The 26,455-nt window shown below is 48.1% G+C and overlaps 1 protein-coding gene across 1 annotated transcript in view; it reads right to left on the bottom strand.

The window, feature by feature from the left end:
• The window catches only part of CACNA1E (calcium voltage-gated channel subunit alpha1 E), a 536,284-nt gene that overhangs the window by 342,126 nt on the left and 167,703 nt on the right, over positions 1–26,455 (bottom strand). The window contains exon 4 of the mRNA XM_019624043.1: positions 1,421–1,862. Within this exon, the coding sequence (XP_019479588.1) occupies positions 1,421–1,848 (428 nt within the window). The 5' untranslated portion in view covers positions 1,849–1,862. The remainder of the gene's footprint in view (positions 1–1,420; positions 1,863–26,455) is intronic.

Here is a 26,455-nt window from a genome sequence, read left to right as displayed (position 1 = left end):
TCAAAGCCACAAGGAGGTGACTTACTCCAGGTCACACCCTGGGAATTAGGCCCCAAGCTGGTGCTCTTGCAATGGTATTTCAATGGGTGGTTGAGATAAGAGGCTAAGTGCTATGAGGCTGGAATAAAAGGCCCTGCACCACTGTGGCTCAAGACGCAGATTCGAGAACAGACTGCCAGGGTTCAAATCTGGAACGAATGACAAATCACAATAACAATGCAGTAATTACTGGAGTGATCTTGGGAAAGCACTTCCCTTCTCTGTGTCTCACTGGTTAAATATGGATAATCATTATACCCACCTCATGGTAACCGTGAGGATTAGCATGAGTTAATATCGGGTAAGGCGCTCAGAATGTTGCTGGCGCTTGGAGCTACTGAGGTTTCAGAGACTAACAGCGCTGGGAAATGAACAATGGGAGAATACGGTTGCTGCAGGCCGGATGCCTGACGTCCCTGCGGATGCCAGGATTCCAGCACACACCAGGGTTCACTGAATGAGTGAACTAACAGATTCACACCCATCGAAAAGGCCACCACAGAGCAGTTAATCTACCCCGCTATGCACCATCCAAAATGTCCACTGAAACCAGGTAGGTAGATTCCGCCATGATCACCACAATCAAAAGGCAACCGTGGCCAGGTGTCTTTGCACTCGCTGGCATGCAGCAACTCAACAATCGAAGGCAAGAGGAGATAAACACGTACAGGCCACGGGACATTCAGAAACACTGGCATCTAAAGGACAAAAAGTCCTCAGATAAGTGGGGGATAAGCCTGGGGCCACTGAGATTTAAATGAGCTACTATTTTCTTTTATGACTCGTACGAATAAAAGCACAAATCCTCAACAGGCACAAACTGGGTTAAAAGGCAGCCTAAGACAAAACATAAAGCCTTTTGCTCTACACAAAATAAGCAGAGATAAAGTCACGGGGGCCACAGGACTTGGTCAATCTTTATCATGCCCTGAATGAATACTTGCCCCCACATGTAACCATTCACCCAAGGATGATATTAGAAAGAGTCGGGGCAGCCGCAACTCCAGAAGGAAATAGGAGATAGAGGATTCGCGTTTTGGTGGCTTATCCAAGGTTTTATAGAGCTCCTCTTTTCAGGGAAGTCAGTGTGAAACAAACCCCAGTTCTTTCTCCACAGGCTCTTGGTAAATTAGGTGTATTTTGGGAGGCAAGCTTGATTCACCCCATTTCACAGCCGTAGACCTCAGTGAGGTTCACGGCAGCCTACAGCTGGGGCTGACCGCAGGGACCTCACACGGAAGGTCGAACCCCTCTCTAGAGACATATGCATCTGCGTCACCGGCCCCTCCTTTCCCGTGGGATGCCCACCCTGAGCCCAGGCGGGGCCTTGCCCACTCCCGCCCGTCCCTGGCTGCCCGGCCCGTGCCCTCGCAGCACTCACTCCCACTCCTTGCGCCGGGCCTGCGGGGTGCTTTGCATCTTGTGCGCCTCGTGGGCCTTGATGATGTCGCGCTGCTCGATGAGGCCCCCACGCCGCCGCTTCATCACCTCGGGGCTTACGGGGAGGAAGGGGCTGGAGCTGCCCTCCCAGCCAGGGCCCTCGCCCTCTTGCACCGGGAAGAAGTTGTCGAAGCCGGAGGCAGCAGCGGTGCGCGGGGAGGCCGGCAGCATGCCCGCCTCCTCCGAGGCGTCGGCCTCGAGCAGGGCGGTGTACTGCTGGGGCCGCCATGCCTCCTCCTCGGGCAGGGCCAGCACGTGGTGGCAGCGGGGTCCCGCGGGCCGGGGCTCAGGGCTCCCGCCCGCAGCCGGGCAGGGCGTGGGCTCCGGCAGCCTGCGGCCTGGGCTCAGTCCACGCATCTCGGGCACCATCACAGAACATTGCTCTACAGGGGGAGGAAAGGGAGGAAAGGAGGGAGAGAGAGAAGAGAGGTTAATGCCATTGTCGTCCAGGGCAAGGCTTCAGGCTTGTGCCATGCTGAGTCCCAGGCCTGGCCCCGACACTGGCACACAGGAGGAACTCAGTCAATGGTGGCTGAACTCAGCAGCGTCCACTGTGGACCAGGCTGGGTGCCAGATGCTGGGTACCCAGCGCTGAACAAAGTCGTCTTGATGTTTGTCCCCATGAACGTCACAGTCTAGTGTAGAAGACAGAGGTTAAGGAAACAATTACATGCAATAGTGATGAACGTCTCGGGGTGCTGCTCTCAGAAGAAGGCCAAAGACTGTCCTTCTGAGCCCCCCCCCCCCCGGACAGCTGGGGGCGCGGTTCTCTCCCATTTGTGGTGAGGGACTCCTTCTAACCCTCTCCCCAGTGTCCTAATCTCCTCTGGGGAAGCCCCACCCACCCTGGGGAAGCCCCACCCACCCACTGCCCTGATTCTCACTCTCTCCCCCAGGACCAGCCACGGGCGGGCTGTTCTTAAGAAGTGGGTCTCCTTAGGGTTCCTGCCCCCTTTGCTAATGCGTGCATCCACATAACATCTGGGGAGCATGGTGACATCGGGTGCCTCTGCCAGTCCAAGCCTTGTTTTCCTTTTTCCATGTCAAAGAGGATGTGGGCAGATTTGCCTCTGAAAGAATCACTCATTCAATCAGCACTGACTGAGTGAGGGCTGATGCCAGGAACTGGGCACACCAAGGTGAGCTAGATTTAGTCCACGTCCTCCGCATGGGAGAAACAGGAAGACCTTCTATTTTGGCGGCACAATGTGACATGCTATGATTGAGGTAGGCCTGTTGCTATAGGAGCTCACTGGGGGCATCTCAGCCCACCTGGAGGGGGTGGGAAGGGCTAGGTGGAGGCAATGACCCTTATGCTGGGTTTAAACAGAGCTTGCCGGGTGAGGAACAGGAGAGGATGTGCAGAGAGGACTGAGGGAACCCAAAGGATTCAGAAGGCGGTCCCACTGCAAGCCTGAGGCTGGGGACAGTCCTGGCTTGAGGGGATCTGAACTGACCACATTTGCAAGATATCTGCTTCCTGTCTCCCTCCCAGCCAAGATCTCAACACTTAAATCCCCAGTCCCCACCCCACCCTCCTTCCAAACCACGCCTCTAGCGACCACACCGGGCACACACATGCCCCCATGGCTCTAAGATGTGCCATGTGTTCTATGGGTTTGGAAGAGCCCTGGCATCAAATCACTCACCTAGTGCCTTGTGAGCACCCACTCCACACTGGGGACTGAGCGGGGCCCCCAGGGGAGGGGTCCTCCCAGAACGCTGACCTCCACACCCCGACCCTGCCTTCCCTCCGTGGGGACATGCTGGTCCGTGCTAGATACTTGGCCACCAGGGCTGGGACAAGGGAGCCGGCGAGGGAAGTAAAGGGTCCAGGATGAGCGTGATAGGGAGACACGGAGGAGAAAATACATTTCAAATCCTGCTAACAGTTGGGTGGGTCCCTGGAAGGGGTGATTCATGCTCTGCACGTTGGCATTCTGTCTCAGCTGCGCTTGATGGATTTTAAATTTATCCTTCATTCCTACGATGTTTAAATGTCTCTCCCTCACCACGCACATGCACGCACTCCTCCCTGGGTTGCTCTCACCCCCTCCGCAGGCTTCGGCACCACCAGAAACTCAGGCAGTCTCGGCTCAGCCACCTGCAGCCTCCTCTCCCTCAGCTCCTCCCATGGCAAAGGCTCCTGGGCCACCCTCCCAGCTCCCACCGGCCACCAGCCCCTGGCCCCTGGCCTCTGCTTCCTGGCCACTCAGCCTTCTTCTCTCCTTACTGGAGTCCCCCTTCCCAGACACTGTGCCAATTTGAATTATATTTTTGCCAAAATTACAGCAGCAGTAATATGCATGGCAGAGCTCCTCTTTCAACGGGATCAATTTTATGAATATCAAAACATGAAATTATCTCATCTTTCCTTTAAGAATTCCTGTTAAACAACCCTTCTAGTATTGATATAAATGTTCATCAGTGAAGTCTGTTGCCCCCACTGCCTGCCAAGCCGGCCAGTCCCCAGGTCTGGCTGACATCAAGCTGAGAGAGCATCTTCCATCTCAGGCAATTCAGGCAAGACAGAGTCTCTGGATCCCAGGGAAGGACCCTTGAATCCACTCAATTTCACCTTACCCCTCAACCCCCCAGTTCTGGCATTCCTTGAGTTCCTTGAGATGAGGGGATTTTGTCTTATCTTTCTATATCCAGCAGCCAGTACTGAGTCCGACACATAGTAGGTTGTTGTGGTGGTCCCTAGTACTGTGTGCCAAATATTCCAGTTATCCCACTTTGGGGCACACAGTAGGATGTACTTCCTGGCTCCCTGTGGTTGAGCGGGGTCATGTGACTGCTGGGCCAGTGAGTTGTGAGTTGAATGATGTGTGTCACTTCAAGGCTAAGCATTTAAATGCACATGCAAGAACTCTAGAGGGACTGTCCAAGTCTTTCTATGAAAGACCAGAGGGTACATATATATTAGACTTTGCAAGCCATGCAATTTCTGTCACAGTGACTCAAATTCAGCTGTTGTAGCATGAAAGCAACCAGACAATACGTACATGAATGTGTGTGACTGTGTTCTGATAAAACTTTATTTATAAGCTTTTGTACACTTTTCCCTTTCTTGGACTCATTGGAGCCCATCTCTTGGACTCTACTGTTGTCACTCAGTGTCATTCCATTGTTGCCCCCATGGGGGTAGGTTCTACAGAGCACCAGGCAAAAGGAGGGAATGGAGCCACAAAACAGAATCAGGGGTACACACACCAAGTGATAAGCTTCCTGAGGGCAAAGGTGCTGCTGTGGCCCCCACCCCCAGCCCCTAATGGAAGAGAAACAGGTCCTGCTGCTCTGAAACACTGGCCCTGAGCTTGTGAGAGCCCCTTCGCCACCTGGCGTACTCCCCTAACCCTTGCTTTCCACCCGCCTATTTTCTGATTCTCTTTTGCTGCTTTTGGCTAATGAGCAGGAGATGGGATTTTAAATAATGGGGGTCCTGGAGAGCAGGAAGGTGAGTGACACCTTAGCATGCCAGCAGCCCCATCAAAACGCTTCCCTTTCTTGTCAGGGCTCATGGGATAGCAGGGGAAGGGCTCAGCTCTGCCACCGCCATCCCGGGCACCCTGCACTGCCAAAGACACGTGAGCCAGTAGCTATGCTCCCTCCTGCCCCAATCTTCTCCTCTCTCACCCTCCCACAAAGGAAGACCTTGCACCTTGGCACCGTCTTTCCCTTGCTATCCTGTCAAGAGGTTTCATTTTCATTCATCTAGTTTTGATGGCTTTAGAAATAATGGCCCATGCATCCCTTTGCTCAGTCTGTGCCTCTCAGGCCCAGCAGGTGAGTCTGCCACATGCATCCTCCTCTCATTGGGTTCATGCCCACCCCACTCCTACCTCTCCACTGCTCACTTCCTGATTCCCCAGAACATACGCATCCTCCAGCCACCTTATGTGAAACGGATACACCCAGGAGTCAACGAAGCTTCTGTTCTTGTGAAATGGACTGTCTCCATTCCCTGAAAGTTTTGAGTTCCGCAAGGACGAAGGAGTCTCCACTGCATACACCACCATGTGGCACAGGCTGGGACACGGACAGAAGTGGGATTGATGGTCACTAAGAGATGAGTGATGGGACAGAAGTGTCCCCAAAACGGCCCTGAGCTATCCTGGCCTTGTTCCCTCTGTCTGCCCTGGGCAGGAAGAAGGAAGAAGGGTCCCATGCCCAACTGTTAGAAATGACAAATCACAAATGGGAAGCGAGTTTGAAGATATGATACTATACAGGTGAGATACTACCTGCAAATGATTCTCTAGAGAAGAGAACTGACATAATTGATGGGTTCCCTGCCCAGCCAAAGGGAAGGCAGGGATGACCCTACTCACTGTCCTTACCCACCTGCTCGGGGAGGAAACACCCCTGGGGCAGAAAGAACTATTCCTCCAGGAATTTTTCTTATCTGAACCCGCTTGTTGCCTGACCACAAAGGAGGAGTAAAAGCAGGACGTTATTGTCATTTGCTGTGACCTCCTAAGGCTGTGGTTCTCAAGTGTCAGTGTACATCAGAGTCACCTACATAGCTGGTTTAAAATGCTGCTTCATCGGACCTCCCTCCAGAGATTCTCATGAAATAGGCTCTCAGCGGGCTTAGGAATCTATGTGTTTCATAAGCACCCTTCCTCCTAGGAATCATGTCCTGGAAACACTGTCCCCAAAGCAGCATGCAGTCCTAGGAGGTTGTGCTTAGTTGATAAGAGGTGTTGTCCGGGATGAATTAGGATGATAAAGGCCCCTAGGACAGTGCGTGCCCCTGTCACCCATTTCCAGTCTAGATTATGAAGTGAAGTTACCCAAAACATGCAGGATGAGCTATTTGATCCATCCCCCATGCCCCACCAAACTCCATCCTCCCCTGGACTGGTGTCAGTTTTCACCCGCCCATTCTGCATTCCTCTCCATATGTCTCTGTTGTCATGGTGACTGTTTAAGGATGGGCTAATGTCCAACAGCAATTCGACAGGCTAGTGCATTTTGAATGTAAACCAAGACCCACGGAAAACACTCTGCCTCAAATGTGGAGTGGTCACTTAAAACTGCCAGAGTTCCTTTGGGGAGTGGAAAGAGCCTGTGATCTGGTGTTTGGGGTACAGTTCCGAATCTCTGGGTTCGGGGTACAGTTCTGCCACATGCTAGTCAAGTAACCTTCGGCAATTCTCTTCTCTAGGTCAACTTCCTCACGTGAACAATAAGAAGAATAATATAACCTGTTCTACACAAGTCTGCGAAAATCTAATGAGATAGCATCTGGGAAAGAGCTTGGAGACTGTAAGTTATGCAAATATGGAGGAAATCATAGAGGTTAAGAGCCTCCATGCTGGAGCCAAAAAGAATGGATGATTCAAGTCCGGGTAGGACAGTCAGATGGCGCAAGATTTCATCATGCTGCTCAGAGCAATGCGCAATTTTAAACATATGCATTGTTTATTTCTGGGATTTTCCATTTAACATATTTGGACTACGTATGGTTCAATCTGCAGGTAGCTGAAACCAAAGAAGGGGAACCGTGGATAAGGGGGAACTACTGTACTCAGTTCTGCCTTTGTAGTGTAAAAACGGCCATAGCCAATACATTAACCAATGGGTGTGGCTATGTTTCAATAAAACTTTATTTACAAAAACAAGCAGCTTACACTGGAGCCTTGAGCCTCAGAGTTCTCCATTACATTTTTTTCTCTCTAGCCTAGAGACAAAAAAGAGCTTGGCAGTTCTCACAAGAGGTCAAGAAGCCAGACCTGTCACTTCCCCCATATTCCATTAGCCAAAGCCCTGTCACAGGGTCCTCCTTAACTGAAGGGGACCAGAAATGGAGTCCACCTGTGCCAAGGGAGAAGAGGAGAAAACCACTACAGATAAGCACTAGCAGTCTCCATGACACTATTGCTATTTGTACTGTGATACAATCACAAAAGTAAACACACAGGCAGACACTTACAAATATGCCAAATACATGGAATATTGGCCAGTCTACTGGGGTATTCATCAATTGCTGAAAATGAGCCACATCACCATGCGTCCAGAGATAAACAGATACATTTTATGGATAAGAAAACAGAGAAACCCTAGAGGTTGTGATTAAACCAGAATTTGCCAAAGGATCCCGGTGATTTGGAAAACAAGCCCTCAAAAATGGAAAATGTTGGTGGATGATAATCAATCACACAGCAGGCTCCCATCACAGACATATCTGTCTACTCCCTCGTACGCAGGCGCTTTTAAGCTACAAGAGAGCAGAGACCATACCTGCTGTATTCGCCAATGTATCCCTAGCACCCAGCCCTTGTAGGCCTTCAATAAATATTTATAAAAGGAAGGAGTGCAGGGAGAGGAGGGAGAAAGGAATTTGCCCACTGCCATAATCTTGCTATTGTGGCAAATGAGGACTCTTTAAGGGTTAGCTTCTGCAGACATCCTTACTACACTTGAGTAGGTAGAAGTGGTTTTAAGGGGCTTTTGCTTGTAAATTTCCAATTTGCTTAAATAGTCATCTTTGCTATTCTGCTTTAAGAAGCCACTTAGAACCTCCACAGGACCTGCCTGACTTACAAAAGGGAAGGAAGACGCCTTAATAAGGGAGGGAGCGCCTTACCATACCGCCATGCAGAAATCACCAGGGAAAAGGAGAAGATATTCACTCAACAAACATTTACTGCGCACCTCTTCTGGGTTTGGTTGGCTGAGCAAGGCACTGGAAACTCTTACTGGTACCACAGCAAGAATCCAGAAAGGGTTAGGCCCAGCACAGCTACTTTGTTGGGGGTTTTTTGTTTTTGTTTTTTGGTTTTTTTGCTCAGTTCCTTTTTACTATAAACCAAGAATTGCATGTACGTACAAGAGTATCTCGAGATTCCTTGAGCATTTGTGACTTTTCCAGGATTTGTTACTTCTGTTACTCTCTCTCTCTGCTTCCCGAAAAGCAGTCAGACAGACAGACAAGGATAAAAAGGGGTGTGTACTTATTTCTGAAGACCTTAAGGGAAGCAGAAAACTGAGCATAGTACACTATGCCTCAGTCAGTCTCTGGAAGAAGCCGTCACCAGGAATCAGTGATGGTTAAAGCTGGAGAGAAAACAAATGCCACAACCCTTTGGCCTTGTGGAAACAGAGTGGTGGCACCAGTTGCCTAGCCTGGCACAGAGAAGGGCTGGGGCTACCTCCCGGGAGGCCACACACATTTCCTGAAAGGTGTCTGTCTGGACCCCTGCAGCATCAGGCTCAGAGAGCTAAATCCACCATGCTGAAAAAAACCTCTCCGAGAGCCTCTTTTCTATGCACAACCTTCTCAAGTGTCAATCTCAGGGGTACTGAGGGTCTCCAGCTAGTGCCTGATAATATCCCTCGAGCCCACGCCGATCAAGAGTACTTGGGTTGATTTCCTTGGAAGCCATCTTTTAAAGAGGAGTCAGCTACTGCCACAGTAAACTTATGGATGGGCGAGGGCACTGTTTGTGTAGCCAGATGGAATCTCCTCTGTGATCCAACCACCAGTGCAGGCTTTCAAAGGCACTCCCCCAGGCGCAGAGCCTCACTCTGCAGCTCTAAGCAGGGACCATGCTTTGCACTGAGGGCTCAGGTCTGAGTTGCCGCCTAGGGAAAGAAAGTGCAAAGACCCCAGCCTAGCATTCAAGGGCCCCATGATGTGGCCCCAGGGAAGCAAGACAAGCCTACAGCCCTCCAGGGCCTTGCATTTTAGCCAGCTGTGAGCCCCTGGGGTGGGGGCCATCCTTCCAGATGCTGAAATCTGCCCCATGTGTCTGCCAGTGCTGGCCGCTCATGACAGGCAGGGCCAGATGTCAGACCTGTCTCAGAACGTAGCCTTTGTCCAACCACCTTCTCAGCTGTAACCACACACGTAGGAAGTTATAAGGACGGCTGCCAACACATGGAAAGAGCACAGGTTATAAGCCGGATTCTCAGGCACCCATGGAAATGAAAAAAAAAAAACAACGTATCTGGTCTCTGAAAGCTTTCAGGCTTTTTCCTTCATCCCACCCTCTCATCTGTGCTTTGCTCATTTTTATGCTTTTTTTCCCCAGGTCATTTATTGTGTATTTTACCACATAATCACTAATAATTATGTTATCATTAACCTGCTTTTCAAGCCAAAGTATTCGTTGAGAACAAAATTTGTGCTCTCAAGGATAATATGACCTGACGGATATTTTTGCTCAATAAATACACACCGTGTACAATGTTGGCAACACAAGCTGCTGTCCCCCAGTGTTGTGTGATATGACCCAGGGCCCTTGTAACATTAGACCAACAATTACAACCAAACTGAAAGTGCCTGCATTTTCCAATGAGCTAAAAAAAAACAAAACCCTGTAGCAAGCATGATGGTTACCTCATCAAGATCTTTCCATTCCCCACCCTTGCACAATGGGCTTCCGCTCCAGGTGGGTTCTCATTGGACTAAGCCAGTCAAGGGAACCCCAGGAATTAATTAAGAAAAGAACACATGACCCAGTGAAGGCTCATGAAGTAAGAGGGAAAGCTTCCTGGGGCTTTTGGGGAAAATATCCCAACTTTTAAGCAAAGCTTTTAAGGGAATTCCTTCTGGACATGATCCTGCACCGCTGAGAACTGGGGAACTGCTGCCACCACCTCACTGCCAACCTGAGGATGCAGCTGCCACATGGAGGAAAGCAGGACCAAGAGAGTCACCGGCGATGGCAGAAGAGCCACCATATTCAGTCAACTTGGAAGCCACCCCACGTCCAAACCACCAGAATTATGACGCAATACAGCTCCTGATGACCAAAGCCCATTTATTTGACTTCGGCTTGCTGTTACTTGCACCCCAAAGCATACTAACTGAAGGAGCCCCCATATCCACCCATGCGAAGGTAAGATTTAACTACTCCACACACCAATAAAGCCATGTAACTGTTTTGGTCACAGCCAGGGTAAGTCCACTCATACTCCTGTTTTTCGGTTGTAGTTCATCTATTGTACATGAACACTAGTCTTGTGTAAAATTCTTGAGACTTGGATTCTAATTCTAACAATCCTTGGTACAACGGGAAAATGAATGAAGTTAAATTCAATTGAGCAAGCAGGACAGTTCAGGTCAGGGAGGAAGCATTACAATTGGATTAGATGGAAAAGGACTTGTTGCAATTAAGTATAACACAAAAAGATTTAGTGGTCAGAGTAGACACCACCACCACCATCATCATCATCAATAAATATAATGGTTAGTATTGGTTGAATTTTTATTTTATGCCAGATACTGTGTTGAGGGTCTTTCATGCACTAGATCCTTTAAGATTTCATTTAATTCTTAAAGAAAATCTTATAAAACCACCAGTATCAGTAACTCAGTCTTATAAATGAGGACACTGAGGCTTAAAAGGGCTGACTAATTTCCCCAAGGTTAGGGCCACCCAGTCATTAACGTGGTAGAGACTCTAATCCAGGTGTGACTGACTCCCAATGTCATGCTGTATCCGCTGCATTGCACTGGGCTCTGATGGGGTAATAATGTGACAACAGCAAGGTAGCGATAACTTTCGCTTATTGAACACTCACTAAGGGCCAGAAATTCATTCATGTCTATTAACCACCCTAGAACATAAGTATTATTACTGTGCTCATTTAATAATGGAAACTTACCCAAGGTGACAAAGCGATAAAACACTGAACCTGGACTTCAGTATCTAATCCGTCGCCCCGTGTTTCTCTGGGAAGCTGTACTTGGAAAGTGCATGAGACCTTAAAGGGTGCCATCCCTTGAGTACAAGCCCAACTGCGTGTTTCAGTGACTGCATATGCATGTGTGTGTAGGGAGAAATAAGTGCCTGCACGTGTGTGCCAGGCTCTACCCGGCCCCTCCCGAAGGCCCGGCACTGCGTCTTCGCAGAGGTCTGTGCAGAAGCAGAGCTGTGGTCAGTGGCGTTTTTAAAATAAGCACAGCACTGCATGGGGACAGAGAGCACTCTTGGCGTGGCACATCAGTCCCCAGCCTTCCCAGGCAGCACCATGCAGGATGGCCACAGAGCAGGCTCTGGGACAGCAGAGAGGGGTGGGAAAGGCGGTGGGTTCCCACTGTCATTTGTCATCACCTGATGAGAATCAGGCAAGGGCTCTGCTCTGGGATGACCCCAGGAGGAAATGGGTGAAATGAGTCTTGGGATCTGCCCACCTCCTTTCCTGGTGGCTGGGCTATCTCGCCACCTTCTGCTCCCACCCTCCAGCTGCCAGGGTCCTGACACTTCTCCCCAGCTGTTGCCAAATTCCTGACTGTCTTTACCATAATCTTCTAAAACAAACCCTCACCCCACCCCCCGATTGAGGCCACCTGACTACTCCATCCAGAAATTAAAATTGGTCTGAAAAAAATATTCTTTTCTGATTTGTAGAATTATATATAAGCAATGGCTCATGTAGTTACCTGTATTGGAAAAAATATATAATTATATCAAATTGGGAAGCAGCACAAAGAATGGACCATCTAGTTACCACACACGTTCTAAGATGGTTAGTTCATCCTGCCTTTCTTTTTCTCACCCCGAACTTGAGTTCCCCCAGCACCAGGCTCTTAGAGGGAAAATGAAAATCACGCAAATACATTAGCACCTTCTAAGGTGCTAGTATTCCAGGGAGCTGGGCTACTCACTGCTAGGTAGGGATAAAAGCAGGTGGGATTAGAGGGGCCTCTGCTAGTAAGAAAGGCTCAATACTGTAAAACCTAGGACTGCCTCTTCCATCCAACACACAGTAACTGAGCATTTTAGTCTGACTTCCTCTATATAAAAGTCAGTGCCATTTTTGCTAGGAATAGTTGAATTACAGGTAATATGGAAGCTCTGTGGCAAAAAGCCCTCCCGTAGCATATAAATTATAAATATAAATTACCTGTTTTTGAGCCAAGTTCCATACTAAAGGTTTTCTAAGCCGTCTAGCTAATTTTCTCAACAATCTTTATGATTTTTTTTTTATGAACTGAGTCATTCACTCATTTATTTATTTAGCATATTTGTAATGAGCACTTGTTAGAAGCCAAGAATTGTGCTAGGCATTCTGGGTAAAAAAAAAAAACAGACCAGCAAGCAGATGCTGACATGACACCGTGATAAGTGCTCAAGTGAGAAAAAAGAATACGGTGCTTTGGGGAGTCCACAGAGGGCACTGGGTGGTTGGGAAGGCTGCTTGCAGGACGGGATATTTAAATGACATAGGTGTCAGCCAGGCAGACAAGGTGGGTGGGCCTCACGGAGAAGGTGACATGCGAGCAAACTTGAAGAAAGAGAAAGAGGGAGCAATTCAGATATCGAGAAAACAGAGAAGGCAGTGCAAGGGCCCTGACGAGAGAGCAGGCCTAGCACGTTCTAGAAGAAGCAAGCAGGCCAGTGTGGCCAGAACAGGAGCTGCAGGAGATGAAGTCACAGCTATCATGTGGAAGGCTGACCACGGCGGGCCCTTACTTCTGCTCTGAGTGGAACGGGAAGCCTTTGGAGGGTTTTAAGCAGAGTCAAGACACTAGCCTGCTTGGCTGTTGTTGAGAATGGACTAGAGAGGAGCAGGAAAAGAGGCCAGGAAACCAGCTGGACGCTATTTTAGCATAAATACAGCACGTGTGCCTGTTTCCTCTCTGCAACCCTAGGCAGAGAGTGCCACTCAAAGTGCCCTGATCAACAGGAGCTTCATATGCCACAAGGAAAAATGGAGACAGAGAGAGATGGCCCACCCCTACGCCCTTGTCCCCTGAGTGGTACAGGAGAAACTTGGGAGATGTCCTATCTTCAGCACACACCCCTGCTTACAGAGAAGAACGGGTGATCTTGCCACAATCCTAAAGGGGCCTCAAGGTCCGGGCAAGGAAGAGATAAGAGACTAGAGGCCTGGCAGGGCACGCAGAGGGTCCAGCGGCTGAGGCAGTGGGCCAAGACGCCAATGCCCACACACGAGGAAGACATCTGCACTCCAGCCACGGCCGGTCCGCAGCCAGCCCTGGAGGGTCCGCGGGCACCCCAAGGGCCTGCTATGTAAGTTCCAGGGAAGAAGGGGTAGGAGACAGGATATTTGCTAACTGTATATTTAATCAAAAGAATGACAAACCATGAATTCACTAAAAATCTCTGGCTAGAACTAAGAAAAAAAAACACACGAATTTGAAAAGATCAAGGTGTTTCCCATTAAAGTGGCTGAGGACTCAGAAATCAAACAAGGTTCTGGAAGCAATAATGAAAGCCACATTTTTATCACCTGAGTTTGGTGGCTGTGCAAGTTCAAATCTGCTTCTCAGTGTATCACTGAAAAAAGCATTAAGACATAGCATAGACATACAGGAGATAGGAGTCTATGTTATCGGGTTGTTGGAAAAGTCATGATGCATTTTTGCAACGAAAACAGAGAAAAAAATACGTCATGACTTTCCCGACAAGCCAGTATTTATCTGGATCATCTGTCCTACTCATTCTTTGGAACAGTTAGGTCTGAAATTCAGCAACAAAGGTTTTAAATGTTCAAGGTCACGTCTTAGGAGCCCATCTGCAATTTGGGCAAGTCTTCATGTGGGTTGCCATGGTACTGATTGTCTTAGCTTCATCCTAGACAATGATATCCATCAGAATCATGATTTGATGGGCTAATTATATTTTTGCTATTTTTTTTCAGGTTTTTTTTTTTAAAGATTTTTTTTTTAATTGGGGAATTGGGGGGATGGGAACAGTGCTGGGGAATTGGGGAAAGGGGAACAGACAAGTTGCTGTCGTTTTGTTCTTCAATCTAGTTGTGGAGGATGTTGCTTCACTGGCCCAAGTTGGCACCATCATTGCGCTCTTCTCTGGCGAGGCAGATCAGTCGCCAGCTTCTGGACGGCCGCTCACTGCGGCTGCTGGCCGCTCATGCTGGCTGCTGGCTACACACGGTAGCCCATGGCAATCCACTGCCACAGGGACTGCAGCCCACGCCGTCGCCGGCGACTCATGGCAGCCCAGCTCCAGGTTGAGCTGTTGTTCAGCATCTTAGCTGTGGAGGGCAGTGTCACTGGCCCTCATATGTGGGATCCGAACCGGGGCCCTCTGGCATCCCAAGCCAGTTCTTAACCATCGCGCCACTCGGCCGGCCCTCAGGTATTTTTTTTAAAGACTTTATTTTTTAAGCAGTTTTAGGTTCAAAGCAAAATTGAGAGGAAGGCACAAGGCGCTCCCAGATAGCTCCTGCTCCTACACATGCACAGCCTCCCCCACTGTCAACATCCCCCCACCCGAGGGTACATTTGTCACAATTGATAAGACTACGCTGACATGTCACTATCACCCAAAATCCGTAGTTTACATTAGGGTCCAAGCGAGGTGTCCTGCATTCTATGGGTTTGGACAAATGTATAAGAATGCGCATCCACCGTTACAATGTCGTACAGAGTATTTTCACTGCCCTAAAAATCCTGTGCTCCACCTGGTCATCCCTCCCTCCCCTCAACCCCTGGCCAACCGCGGATCTTTTTACCGTCTCCATCATTTTGCCTTTTCCAGAATGCCATGTGGTTGGAGTCATACAGCATGTAGCCTTCTTAGATTGGCTTCTTTAACTTCGTAATATGCATTTAATGGGTTTAAATGCATTCATGTCTTTTCATGGGTTGGTAGCTCATTTCCTTTTAGCTGAATAATAGTCCATTGTCTGGATGTACCACAGTTTACATATTTATCCACTCACCTACTGAAGGACATCCTGCTTCCGAGTTGTGGCAATTTATGAATAAAGGTGCTAGAAACTTCTGTGTGCAGGTTTTTGTATGGACATAAGTTTTCAGCTCTTTTGGGTAAATCCCAAAGAGCGTGATCGTTGGATCACATGGTAAGAGTATGCTTAGTTTTGTAAGAAACTTCCAAACTACCTTCCGAAGTGGCTGTGCCATTTTGCATTCCGACCAACGACGAATGAGAGTTCCTGCTGCTCCACGTCCTCATCAGTGTTTGGTGTTGTCAGTGTCAATTTTTGGCCATTCTAATTGGTGTGTAGTGGTATCTCGTTGCCATTTGACATTCTTCCTGTTTTAAATAAATTCCTCACCGATGAAAATCACTTAGCCTACCACCACAAGGGAAACACTGGCGACATTTGGCTCTTCCTGAAGTGAGTAAGTCATCCAAGAGTTTAATGGTGAACATGAGACAGAGGACATTAAAGATTTCCCAAACTATCCTCTCAGTCACTGCTTGAGTCAGCTCTAAATGCTCCCTGCTGAGTCAGCCTGTGTTTGAATACCTCCACTGACAGGGAGCTCGCTGCCCTCAAGGCAACGAGTCCGGCTGTAGATAGCTCAATTAGGATAGTCTTTCTTATTCTATGCCAAAATCAATGTGTGTAAACACAGAAATCAATGGACTGTGAGGAGCCATAATTCATCACCTCTGCGCCCTGCTGACAATGTAGGAGAAGGGGATGGAATCAGCGATAAAAACAAAAGAAGAGAAGCCAGAAATCAAAGGGTCTCCTGTCGGAATAAGGCTCCACTGAAATAATTCAGTGTTTTCTCAGCTGACTCAGAAGACCACAAGGTTTTGCAGTTTCTTCTTTTTCTTCTTCCGCCACTTTTCCTTTAAAAAAAACCACATCTCTCTTTGAGCTTTCTTCCCAGTGAAAAACTAATTGTAACTTTCCTGCAAGCTATCACGTTTGGAGTCGGGTTGTTTCAGGGACCCTCAACTCCCACAACTCCGGAAGGGCAGCAAGGATGAACCTTTAAGGGATTTGGGAGGTGGAGTGAGGTGGCTCACTGAAAGATCCAGGTTCACCTAGACTCTACCAAGGAGATTCTCCCTAATGTTTATGTCGTTATCGTTATTGTAGACTTTTCTGGAGTGACGTTCTACCCAGCAGGACAGCCTGGAAGGGAGGAAGTGTGCTCTGCTTCGAGTTGGCTCTCCATGGCCTTTTGCCCTTCGATGGAGCTGAAAAGGCTGATTTTTAGAAACGGGACTACAGATTTCAGAGGTGCTTAGTTTTGCTTCATGACGTGAAAGCCCTTGGACACTCGTCCTAGAGCAGGTCCTGCAGCGCTGCTCAGGCATCTGTCCTGAAAATGCTCAGAATGGAAAGCTGTCACCGTGAAAGGTGACCCAGGTCGGGAGTGGGGTAGGCAGGGAGCTGCTGGCGCTCCCGGGAACCAAGGGGTCCTTCCGCAAGGCCCCAGGAGGGAGAGCACTCCCCACATGGCTGGGTTCCAGCTGCCGGCAGGACGTCCCTCCAGATTCACCACTGCTTTGAGTCGCCCTCTCTGGCCCTTCTTCCTCTTCCTCTATCCCCAGTTTTGTCGTTTACCAACTTCATGTCCTTGAGCAAGTCAGCTGGCTGCTCTGGGTCTCCATTTCCTCATCTGTAAAATGGACATACTTGTCCTTGCCTCCAGTGGATGTATTATGAACATTAAATAAAGAATGAAAAAGCGCTTTCTAAGCTATAAAGCTTATGGAAGAGTGTTGTTATTATTATAATAATCTAATTGAAAGGTTTATCACGTCCTTTTCTTATTTTTCAGGAAATAAGGAGAAAAAGAATAGCTGTTCTTCACGCTCCGGAGACTGCATGAGGAACGGGGATTGAGCTGCCCCGCCCCTCAGCCAGAGCATCCAGGCAGAGCGCGCGGTCTTCGTAGACATTGAGATGGTGCTAGGTTTACTTTACAACTGACCTCAGAATAGACAGAAGTCAAGGGTCAACCATTGCAGGAATCCTGGGGCCTAGAGCCCCCAGAAGCCTGCGGGTGAAGCAACAATGGAAAATCGAATGCCAGAGCAAGGATAGGAGGAAGTGGCGGCTTCCTGAGCCAAGCACCAGCTTGACAAGGTGACATTAGCACATTAGTGTCAGGCTGGCTAATTGATTTGTTCCTGTTACAGGAGCATCTGTCTCTGCAAAAATGAGGCGGCCACCAGCTCTGGCACGGTTGCTAGGAGAGCGTCCAGGATCTCCAGGGTCGTGTTCTGCCCCAGCCAATGGGGTGAAGGCTTTTTGAGAAGCAGAAGAGTGCCCATGAGAACTGCCTGCTGAACAAGACAGCCAAGGACGCACCTGGATGTCCCGGGGCTACACAGGGAAGGGAGGACGAGGAGAAGGCAGAGGGAGAGATGCCGGGTCCTGAGGCTGGATTCCAAGCATCACAGATGTGGCCCATTCAAAAGCTTCCCTCACTGTCCTCCTTCTGCCCAGAGCCTTTGTGTGGGCTCAGGAGGCTGTCACCTGGTGCGGGCAGGGGGCTGGGCTGCTTAGGGGTCCAGGGCAGAGTCCTAATCACTATTTATTCCGGTGAGATCTAGTAATGTTGCGGGGAACGCAGACAAAGAGACAGGACACCAAGGCGTGGGACAAGCAACTTTTACTAATGCTGGCACTGGCTCAGCGGATTCACATCCAGAGGCTGAGCCCCGACCAGGGCGGGATTCGGGGCTATATACCCTGAGGTTTCCGGGTTAGCTGCTAAGCTTCCTTATTAGGACATGCAGCCTTGTGCCAGTTCCTGACTGACTCCCAGGTGAGGTAGGATTTCGTAAATGTTGAACGCGGAAGTCTTGCTGACTATACAGTCCAGGAATGTCTTTGTCTGAAGCCCGTGCAAAATTCTCAGTGACCACATGGTCTGGGAAAGCCTTTGTCTAGGGCCCACTGCCACAGTAAGCGGAGAGGATTCGATAATGAGAGGCCTGCTGGGAGCCTGGGATGGGGCTGATGCGCCTGCTTCTTCACAGACATTCTGAGAGCTCCCACAGGCCCCTGCTCTTCTGCATGTGCAATCTGGTCCGCTCTATAATTCCTTAATCTGGAGACAGACAGCCTGACTATCTTCAGGACTCCAGACTACCCTACAAGTCCCAGCCACTCCATTTGCCAGGTTGAGTACAGAGGTTTGCAAACCAGGCACCTCCTGTAGGCTAAACAGATACGAATATGTTCTCCTCCCAAGGATGTTCTAGTCTGCTCCCTAGTCCCAGAAGAAAAATCAGTTAATGGAAATAATTTCTCAGTGTTAAGCTTCCTCTCCTATATATTTTTTTTTCTTAAACTCTTGAGATCTGTTACCTCTTGTCTATATAAGAATGTGGTAGGTGATTTTATCTGTTTTAGCATAAAGGATTTATTTTGGGTTAAATAGATCTGTTTCTATGGTACCCCACAAAGAGTACCGTGCTTTTGCAGATGCCCCGCCATCTGGATAAGTTATGAAAATAAAAGTTCTACCTTTTGGCTAAAAGTAGAAGGAATTGTGGGGATGGTGCCTTTACTGCAGCCATAGTTACCCATCATTGTCAAAGGTATCAAAGCCACCAGGTTTTCAAATATTTACCTCCAACAAGCCCAGCTGACAACCTTGTTTCCCACTTGGCTGAGAAAAAAATGGAGCGATCAGAGGATAACTTCACAAACTCCCATAACCGTATCTGCCCACCTACCACATAGTTCGTCTTCCCGACTCTTACTATAGACAAATCCAGGATGCCTCTATCTAAAGTCAACCCCTTCTATTGACATGTTCTTATCTCTCTCATCTACTCCAGGGCAACGTTCCACTAATTCTCTTTCTCTTCCACAGTTTCCATTTTTCACTCTCTATTGGACAATTCCCAACAATAAACAAACATAGTGTTATTTCTCTCATCTCAGAAAAAACACTTCCTTCACCAGCGATTACCCCCATTTCTTCACTCCCTCCTGCCTGAAACTCTTCAAAAGAGTTGTCTATACTCATTGTCTCCACCCATCCTTTTTTTACACCAACTTTAATCAAATGTCTCCCTTCGCGGGTTTTGTTAAGGTCAACAATGACCTCCAAGTTCTAAATCCAATGATCAATTCTTCTTGTCATTTGATGTGGCAGCTAACTTCCAACATGCCCCACCCCCGGTATTCACACCCCGTGTGGTCTCCCCCCACGTTGTGCCCGGGTTGCTCTGGGTAACCAAGAGCATCCAGATGGTATGACACTTCCAAAATTAGTCTAAAAGACTGACAACCATCTTGGGTGCTCTTGAGAACACTCACTTTGTCTTGGATCACTTTTTCTGGGATGTCCTAAGGCCAATGCCTGCTGCCATGTCCTGAGGCCACTCAGACAGCCTATAGAAAAACCCACATGGTGAGGACCACCAAGAATTGCAAGAGAGTGACCTTGGTGTAGGATCCTCCAGCCCCAGTCAAGCCTTGAGATGACTGCAGCCCCAGCTAACAGCTTGACTACACCCTTGCAAAAGATTGTGAGTTCAGAACCACCCAGCTTAGCCACTCCCAGATTCCTGACCACCCCCCACTCCTCCCAGAAACTTTGCAAGATAATACAGTTTGTTGTTTTAAGCTACCAAGTTTTTCAGTAGTTTTTTACATATTAATTAGTCTACTTAACCTGGCACATGATTTACACAGTGGATCACTCCTTCCTCCTTGACACTTTCTTCATTTGGCTTCCATGATAGCACACTCTCTTGGCTTTCCTTCTACCTCACGGGTGCCTTCCCCTCAACTTCCTTTGTTGGCTTTCTTCTGCTTCTGCCCAACCACTGTGAGTTGGAGGCCCTCAGACTTGGCTCTTGGTCCTCTTCTCTACTGTGTCCACACTCACTCCCTTGGTGACTTCATCCCGTCTCATGGCTTTAATTATTACCGTCTGTATGTTGTCGATTCCCAAATTGAAATCTCAGCCAGATCTCTCTCCCAAACATCTGACTCTTACAACCAACTGTCTACACGACTTCTCCACCTGGGTATTTAACAGACAGCTCAAATTCAACATGATCAAAAGGGAACTCCTAATTATTCCCACTCAAAACGGCTTCGCATTCTTCCGAATTGCTGGCAACTCCTTCCTCCTGGTTGCTCAGACTACCCTTGACTCCTGGCTTCCTTATACCCCACCTCCCATCACCAGCGACTCCTACTGACTCTACCTACAAGAATCTAAGGAGATCCAGTTGCTTCTCACCAACCCCTGCCACTGTCCTTGTTCAAGGCACCATCATCTCTCACTGGACACAGCAATAACCTTCTAACTGGTCTCCCCGTTTCCACGCTTGCCTCTCTATAGTCAATTTTGGACAGAGTAGCCAGTGTGCAGGGCGATTCTCTCAAATAGGCTGATGCAATATTGCTTTCTGCTCAGCACCCTGTATTATATCCTCCTTTCATTTAGAGTAAAATCCAAAACTCTCCCGATAGCCAGCCAGGCCCTACACGGCCGGGCTCCCGTTACATCCCTGACTTGTCTATCTCCTTCTATTCATCCTTGACTCTGTTCCAGCCACACTGGCCTCCGTGCTGTTCCTGCAACGTACCAGGCACATTCCCACCACATTTGTACTTGTTCTCTCTTCTGCATGGGATGCTCTTGCCCTAAATATCATTATGACTGAGTTCCTCATCTTTTCAAGTCTTTGCTCATAGGCCACCTTGTCAACAAGATCCACCCTGATCATCCTATTTAATAGGCACACTGCCCCACCCCCAAGCACCCCCAAGCCTCCATATCCCGCTTTTGTTTTTCTGTTTCTCCATGGCACTTAACATCTTTTAACACACTAGAAATTTTATTCATTTATGTTAGTTTACTGTCTATCTTCCCTGGCTAAAAATTAAACTATAACAAGGCAGGTTATCTTTGTCTGTTCTATTTGCTGATATGCCCTAAGCCGTTCAGACAGTGTCTATCATACAGTCAACACTAAAGAAAAAAAAAAGAATATTTGTTGAATGAATAACTATTATCTATAATTATGACCAAAGTCTCACAAGATTTTTTTATTATCCACATTTTACAGATGACAAAACTTAGGAAAAGGGAATTAGCATTTCTCAGTCTTATTTATTCCTCCCGTGTTCCAAGGCTCAGAGAAGTTAAGTGGCTTCCTAAAGTCATGTGGTGAAAAGCCACGTCCTGATTTGAATCCAGGCCTGGTTGGCACTGATGCCCCTGAGGACACCCCCCCCCTCCACGCATCACACTCTTCCACTAAACACCCACCACACCCTGGACTGGTCAGGAATCAGCAGTCACCTGAGACACCTGTCTTTGGCTCAGAAAATCCATCACATCATGCTCTCGTGGTGGCCCTTAAGGGTCCTGTCTGGAGACCAGCAAAAAATCCCTCTCTTTCCTCCTGCCTCCAGGGGCAGGCACCCCTCCCACCTGTGACACAGGGTGACTGACAGTCACACAAACGGCTCCAGCCCTTCAAACCCACAAGCCCGGGAAAAGGTTCTTGATATTCGCTTTTTGAAAGTTTCAAACCTTTTTCTAAACATTTGAAATATCGGGGCTTCTAGAGCCTTTGAGGGCAGATGAGTGCACACTGGCCCGTGACTGCTCACTGCCTCCCTCAGAAACGGGGACCCATCCTTCCGTCAGTCCCACCCACAGAGCCTTAAAGACACTGTGAGGTGGTGAAGGCTAACCATTAATGGCAGTAATAACTAACATTATTTTGGCTTTTAAACATGGCAGACTCTCCTGAATGTTTTATATATATTACACCTCATTTAATCCTCACAACAACACGGTAAGGAAGGGAGGGGCTATTATTAACCCCATTTTACAGATGAGAAAAACTGAGGCACAGAAAGTAACATTCCTAAGGTGCCATAGATGATAAGTAGTAGAGCCAGGATTCGAACCCAGGCAGCCTAGCCGCACAGCCTACATTTAACGGACACACCATACTGCAGCGAGAAAGCGTGTGGAACGGGTGAACGCCTGCAGCTGTTGAAGGCTCCAGCACTCCACAGAGCAAATCCATTCATACTCACAGACAGCATCCAAATGGGTAAACAAACTGACATCCCATCTTCCAATCCAGCTACCCACATTTAACTTCCTTATCATCTCACACACCCCATTCTTACCTTCCTAATGAACCAGCCCCATATTTTCCGCTAGATCAGTCATCTATTATTCATTGCTAAACATAACACTTCAAAATTGCCAACATCACACAATATCCTCACGCGAACCTTTCTCAGCCCGCTCCCGTCTCAGCCTTTCTCACCACTGTCTTTTGCCAGCTACCCATTAATTAAGGGCAGACTCCCTTCTCTCCAAGAGCCACCATTTCAGATTTGCTTCCAATATTGCTCTTATTCCTAAAGCGCTCTCTTTGGGGGGAGCACATTAATCATTAATCACACACATTTCTTCTCGCTTTGCTTTCTCTTCTTTTTTTTAACACTGACTAATTGATCTTCAGGACTGCATAAATTACCACTCGCCAGATGCTGGTCAGGCATCCACTCTGCCTGCGAGTCGTGGTGACATCTCTGAAATAGCTCTCTTTGGAAAAGCTATGATTTAACCAAATAGTGCAAGCAACTTGAAACCTTTTGAGAATTCTGAGAAGGAGAGAAAGATCCTTGTGGGCTGGAGAAACCCAGAAAGGCTTCCTGGAGGAAGTGAGGCTTGAACTGTTCTTGAAGAATAGATAGGATTTGGTCAAAGGGAAGCTTATATGCAAAGGCAAGGAGGGTAAAGTTAGCAAGGCTTAGGATCAGGGGGAAAATCCCAGTTGGAGAAACTTGGGAGATAAGGTTGGTTGAAATCCTAGACGGCTTTAATGCCAAAAGACAAGACCCTGAGAAGAAGTACAGCACCAAAATACCTGAGTCGCACACACCCTGTGCTGACCTGCCACAGAATTCTCTTAAGAATAATATTCTGTGCTTATCATCTCAAGGTCAGCAAGAGGCTCCCCTTCACTTACCCAACTCCTGGCCCAAGCAAGTCTGTCCCTCCACTAAAGGGGAACGGGGAGAGGTGGAGGAGAGAGATCTGGAATTGCTGACCAGGTTCCTGGACTGTGACACTTTGTGACAAATTCAATGGCCTTCTGTTCCACCCAGGAGTCAAACCCAGTTTGCATAAAGAGTTCGTCCAGTGCCTGAAGACAGTCTGTAAGCCAACAGTTTACTGCAGCCCCCTCTTCCAGGGCACAGCTCAGCTCCCAGGCTGCCTAAGCCCCTACACGTGTCCCAACCACTGCAAGCTGTTTCAGAACACCAGGGTGAGCTTGGCTCATCTGTGACTCAGCAATACAATTGCCTCAGACTTTCCCAGGTGCCTCTGGCAGTAGCAGCTCAGCAAGAAAGGGTGTCGGTAGCTACCCTGCTGTCCACTGGGCCACAAAAGAATTGCCATCACATCTTCCAGCTTGCAAAGCCCCGCTGTGGCCAGCCCTTGTCCCACCCCCATGGCATCCTAGACTTCAGGATAGGTGAGAATCAATCCACCCTGCTCCACAATCCCAACCCTGCCTTCCTCCACTTCTCCCTACAAATGGACAGACTGCCCTCTGAAGCAGGTCAGTGCCAGCCCCCAAGCAAAGATAGCCAACCTCACCCGTCCCCAGTGCCTCGCCCCTGGCCTCCAGCCCTGCCCCCGGCAGAGGGAGCCAGAGGAAGGGGGTAGGCTGCAAAAGAGAGGAAAGAGTAAGACAAGAAAGTTTGTGGAAACTGCCAGCCCCAAGGACATTTTTTTTTCTTCTATTTTTTTTTTCATTGTGGTAAGAGACACATAACATAAAATTCACCACTTTCAAGTACACAATTCAGTAGCATAAAGTACATTTGCAATGTTGTGCAGCCACCACCCCACCACTATCTGGTTCCAGACCCTTTTCACCACTTCAAATGAATCTCTGTGCCCAGTAAGCAATCTCTTGCCGGTCCCCCCTCCCCCAGCCCCTGGCAACCACTAATCTGCTTTCTGTCTCTATGGATTTGCCTATTCTGGATAGTTCATATAAATAGAATCTTATAATATGTGTCCTTTTTGTCTTTGGCTTCCTTTATGATTTTTATTTTCAACTACAGTTGACATTCAATCTTATATTAGTTTCTGGTGTACAGCATAGTGGTTAGACATTTATATAATTTACAAAGTGATTCCCCCAATAATACCTGACTCTATATAGAGTTATTACAATATTATTGGCTATAGTTCCCATACTGTACTTTACATCTCCATGACTATTTTGCAACTACCGATTTGTGCTTCTTAATCCCTTCACCTTTTTCACCCAGCCCCCCAACCCCCTCCCCTCTGGCAACCTTCAGTGTGTTCTCTGTATCTGTGAGTCTATTTCTGTTTTGTTTGTTCATTTATTTTGTTCTTTAGATTCCACATATAAGTGAAATTATATGGCACTGGTCTATCTCTGCCTTATTTCACTTAGCATAATACCCTCTAGGTCCATCCACATTGTCACAAATGGTAAGACTGCATTCTTTTTTATGGCCAAGTAATATTCCATTGTATGTATGCACTACCTCCTCTTTATCCAGTCATCTATTGCCAGGCACTTTGGGCTGCTTCCATATTTTTGTTATTATAAATAATACTGCAATGAACATAAGGGTGCATATATCTTTTCAAATTAGTGTTTTGGATTTCTTCAAATAAATACCCCAAATCCATTCTTACGTGTGTCAGGGACCCTCAGGATCTAGGCTCTAATGCAGCGGTTCTCAACCTGTGGGTCGCGACCCCTTTGGGGGTCGAACGACCCTGTCACAGGGGTCGCCTAAGACCATCAGAAAACACATATTTTCAATGGTCTTAGGAACTGAGACACTGCTCCTCTATCCGTCTCCATGCTTCAAGACAAAATTTAATTTATTTGTAATTAGAAATAAATATTTCACAATATATAATTACATATTGTTTTTGTGATTAATCACTATGCTTTAATTATGTTCAATTTGTAACAATGAAAATACATCCTGCATATCAGAGATTTACATTACGATTCATAACAGTAGCAAAATTACAGTTATAGAGTAGCAACGAAAATTATTTTATGGTTGGGGGTCATCACAACATGAGGAACTGTATTAAGGGGTCGCGGCATTAGGAAGGTTGAGAACCGCTGCTCTAATGACTGATGGACTCAAAACACCAACCACATACAACCTGAGGAAACAAGGCTCACCTGCCTCTATACAGAAGGTGAGCGCCCTTTGCCCTAAGAAGAGCCAGGCCCACCTGCCCATCAAGCCCGGTGAGGCCCCAGGAGATTTAACCCGAGGCAGAAGCCAGAGCTTCCCTGAGCAACCAAGGTGAAAGGCTTTCACTGAGAGGAATTGGCAGGAAGGTGAAGGCAAGGCCTAAGGCAGTCAAGGAAGGCTTCATGGAAGAAGCAGCACTAACTCTGGTCCAGAAAAGATGGTCAGGACTCACAGAGACAGCATTTAACGGCCTTCTACATGCAGACACTCCCAAATGCCCACCTTACCTTTGACCTCGCCCCTGAACTTCATACTTGTGCATCCAGCTGCCCACGTGGCATCGCCACTTGGGTGCCCGATAGGCTTCTCGGAATTCAAACTCTTGCTTTCCCTGCTCTGTGCGCTCTTACAAATCTGCTTTTCTGTCAGTGTCTCTAGTCTCACTAAATGGCACCACCTTTCACCTGAGGTGCTCGAGTCAAAAGCCTTGAAAATCATCCTTGATTTTCTTTCCATAACGCCCCACATTCAATCCATCAGCAAGTCTTATCGACTCCACCTTCACATTTATCTAGAATCTGACTGTTTCTCACCAATAGCGCTGCTGCTATGCTGCACCCAGCCACTGGTGGCTCTGTACTCCTGCGACAGCCTCCGAACTCTGCTCTCAGCCTCTCCCTGCCCCACTAGAGACTATTTCTCAGAAGCAGTCCGCATGACTTTTTTACAATGGAAGTCTCATCACATTAAGAATGCAATCCAGGGGCCGGCCGAGTGGCTCAGCTGGTTAAGAGTTGGCTTAAGAGCGCAAACTCTGAGCAACAGGGCCGCTGGTTCGATTCCTACATGGGCCAGTGATGCTGTGCTCAAGCTAGGCTGTCGCTGAGCTGCCAACAGGTGGCAGGATGGCTCAGCTGGTGTAACAACAACATTGCCTGTTTGATGGTGGGCTACGCCCACCTGCAACTAAGACTGAACTTGGCACCTTGAGCTGAGCTGCCACCCAGATGGCTCAGTGGATAGAGCGTGCACTCTTAACAACAAG

Source organism: Hipposideros armiger, unplaced genomic scaffold (genome assembly GCF_001890085.2).
Source record: "Hipposideros armiger isolate ML-2016 unplaced genomic scaffold, ASM189008v1 scaffold_573, whole genome shotgun sequence".
NCBI lineage: Eukaryota > Metazoa > Chordata > Mammalia > Chiroptera > Hipposideridae > Hipposideros > Hipposideros armiger.
Note: the sequence above shows the minus strand (reverse complement) of the source record. Positions and strands in the feature narration are given on the sequence as shown.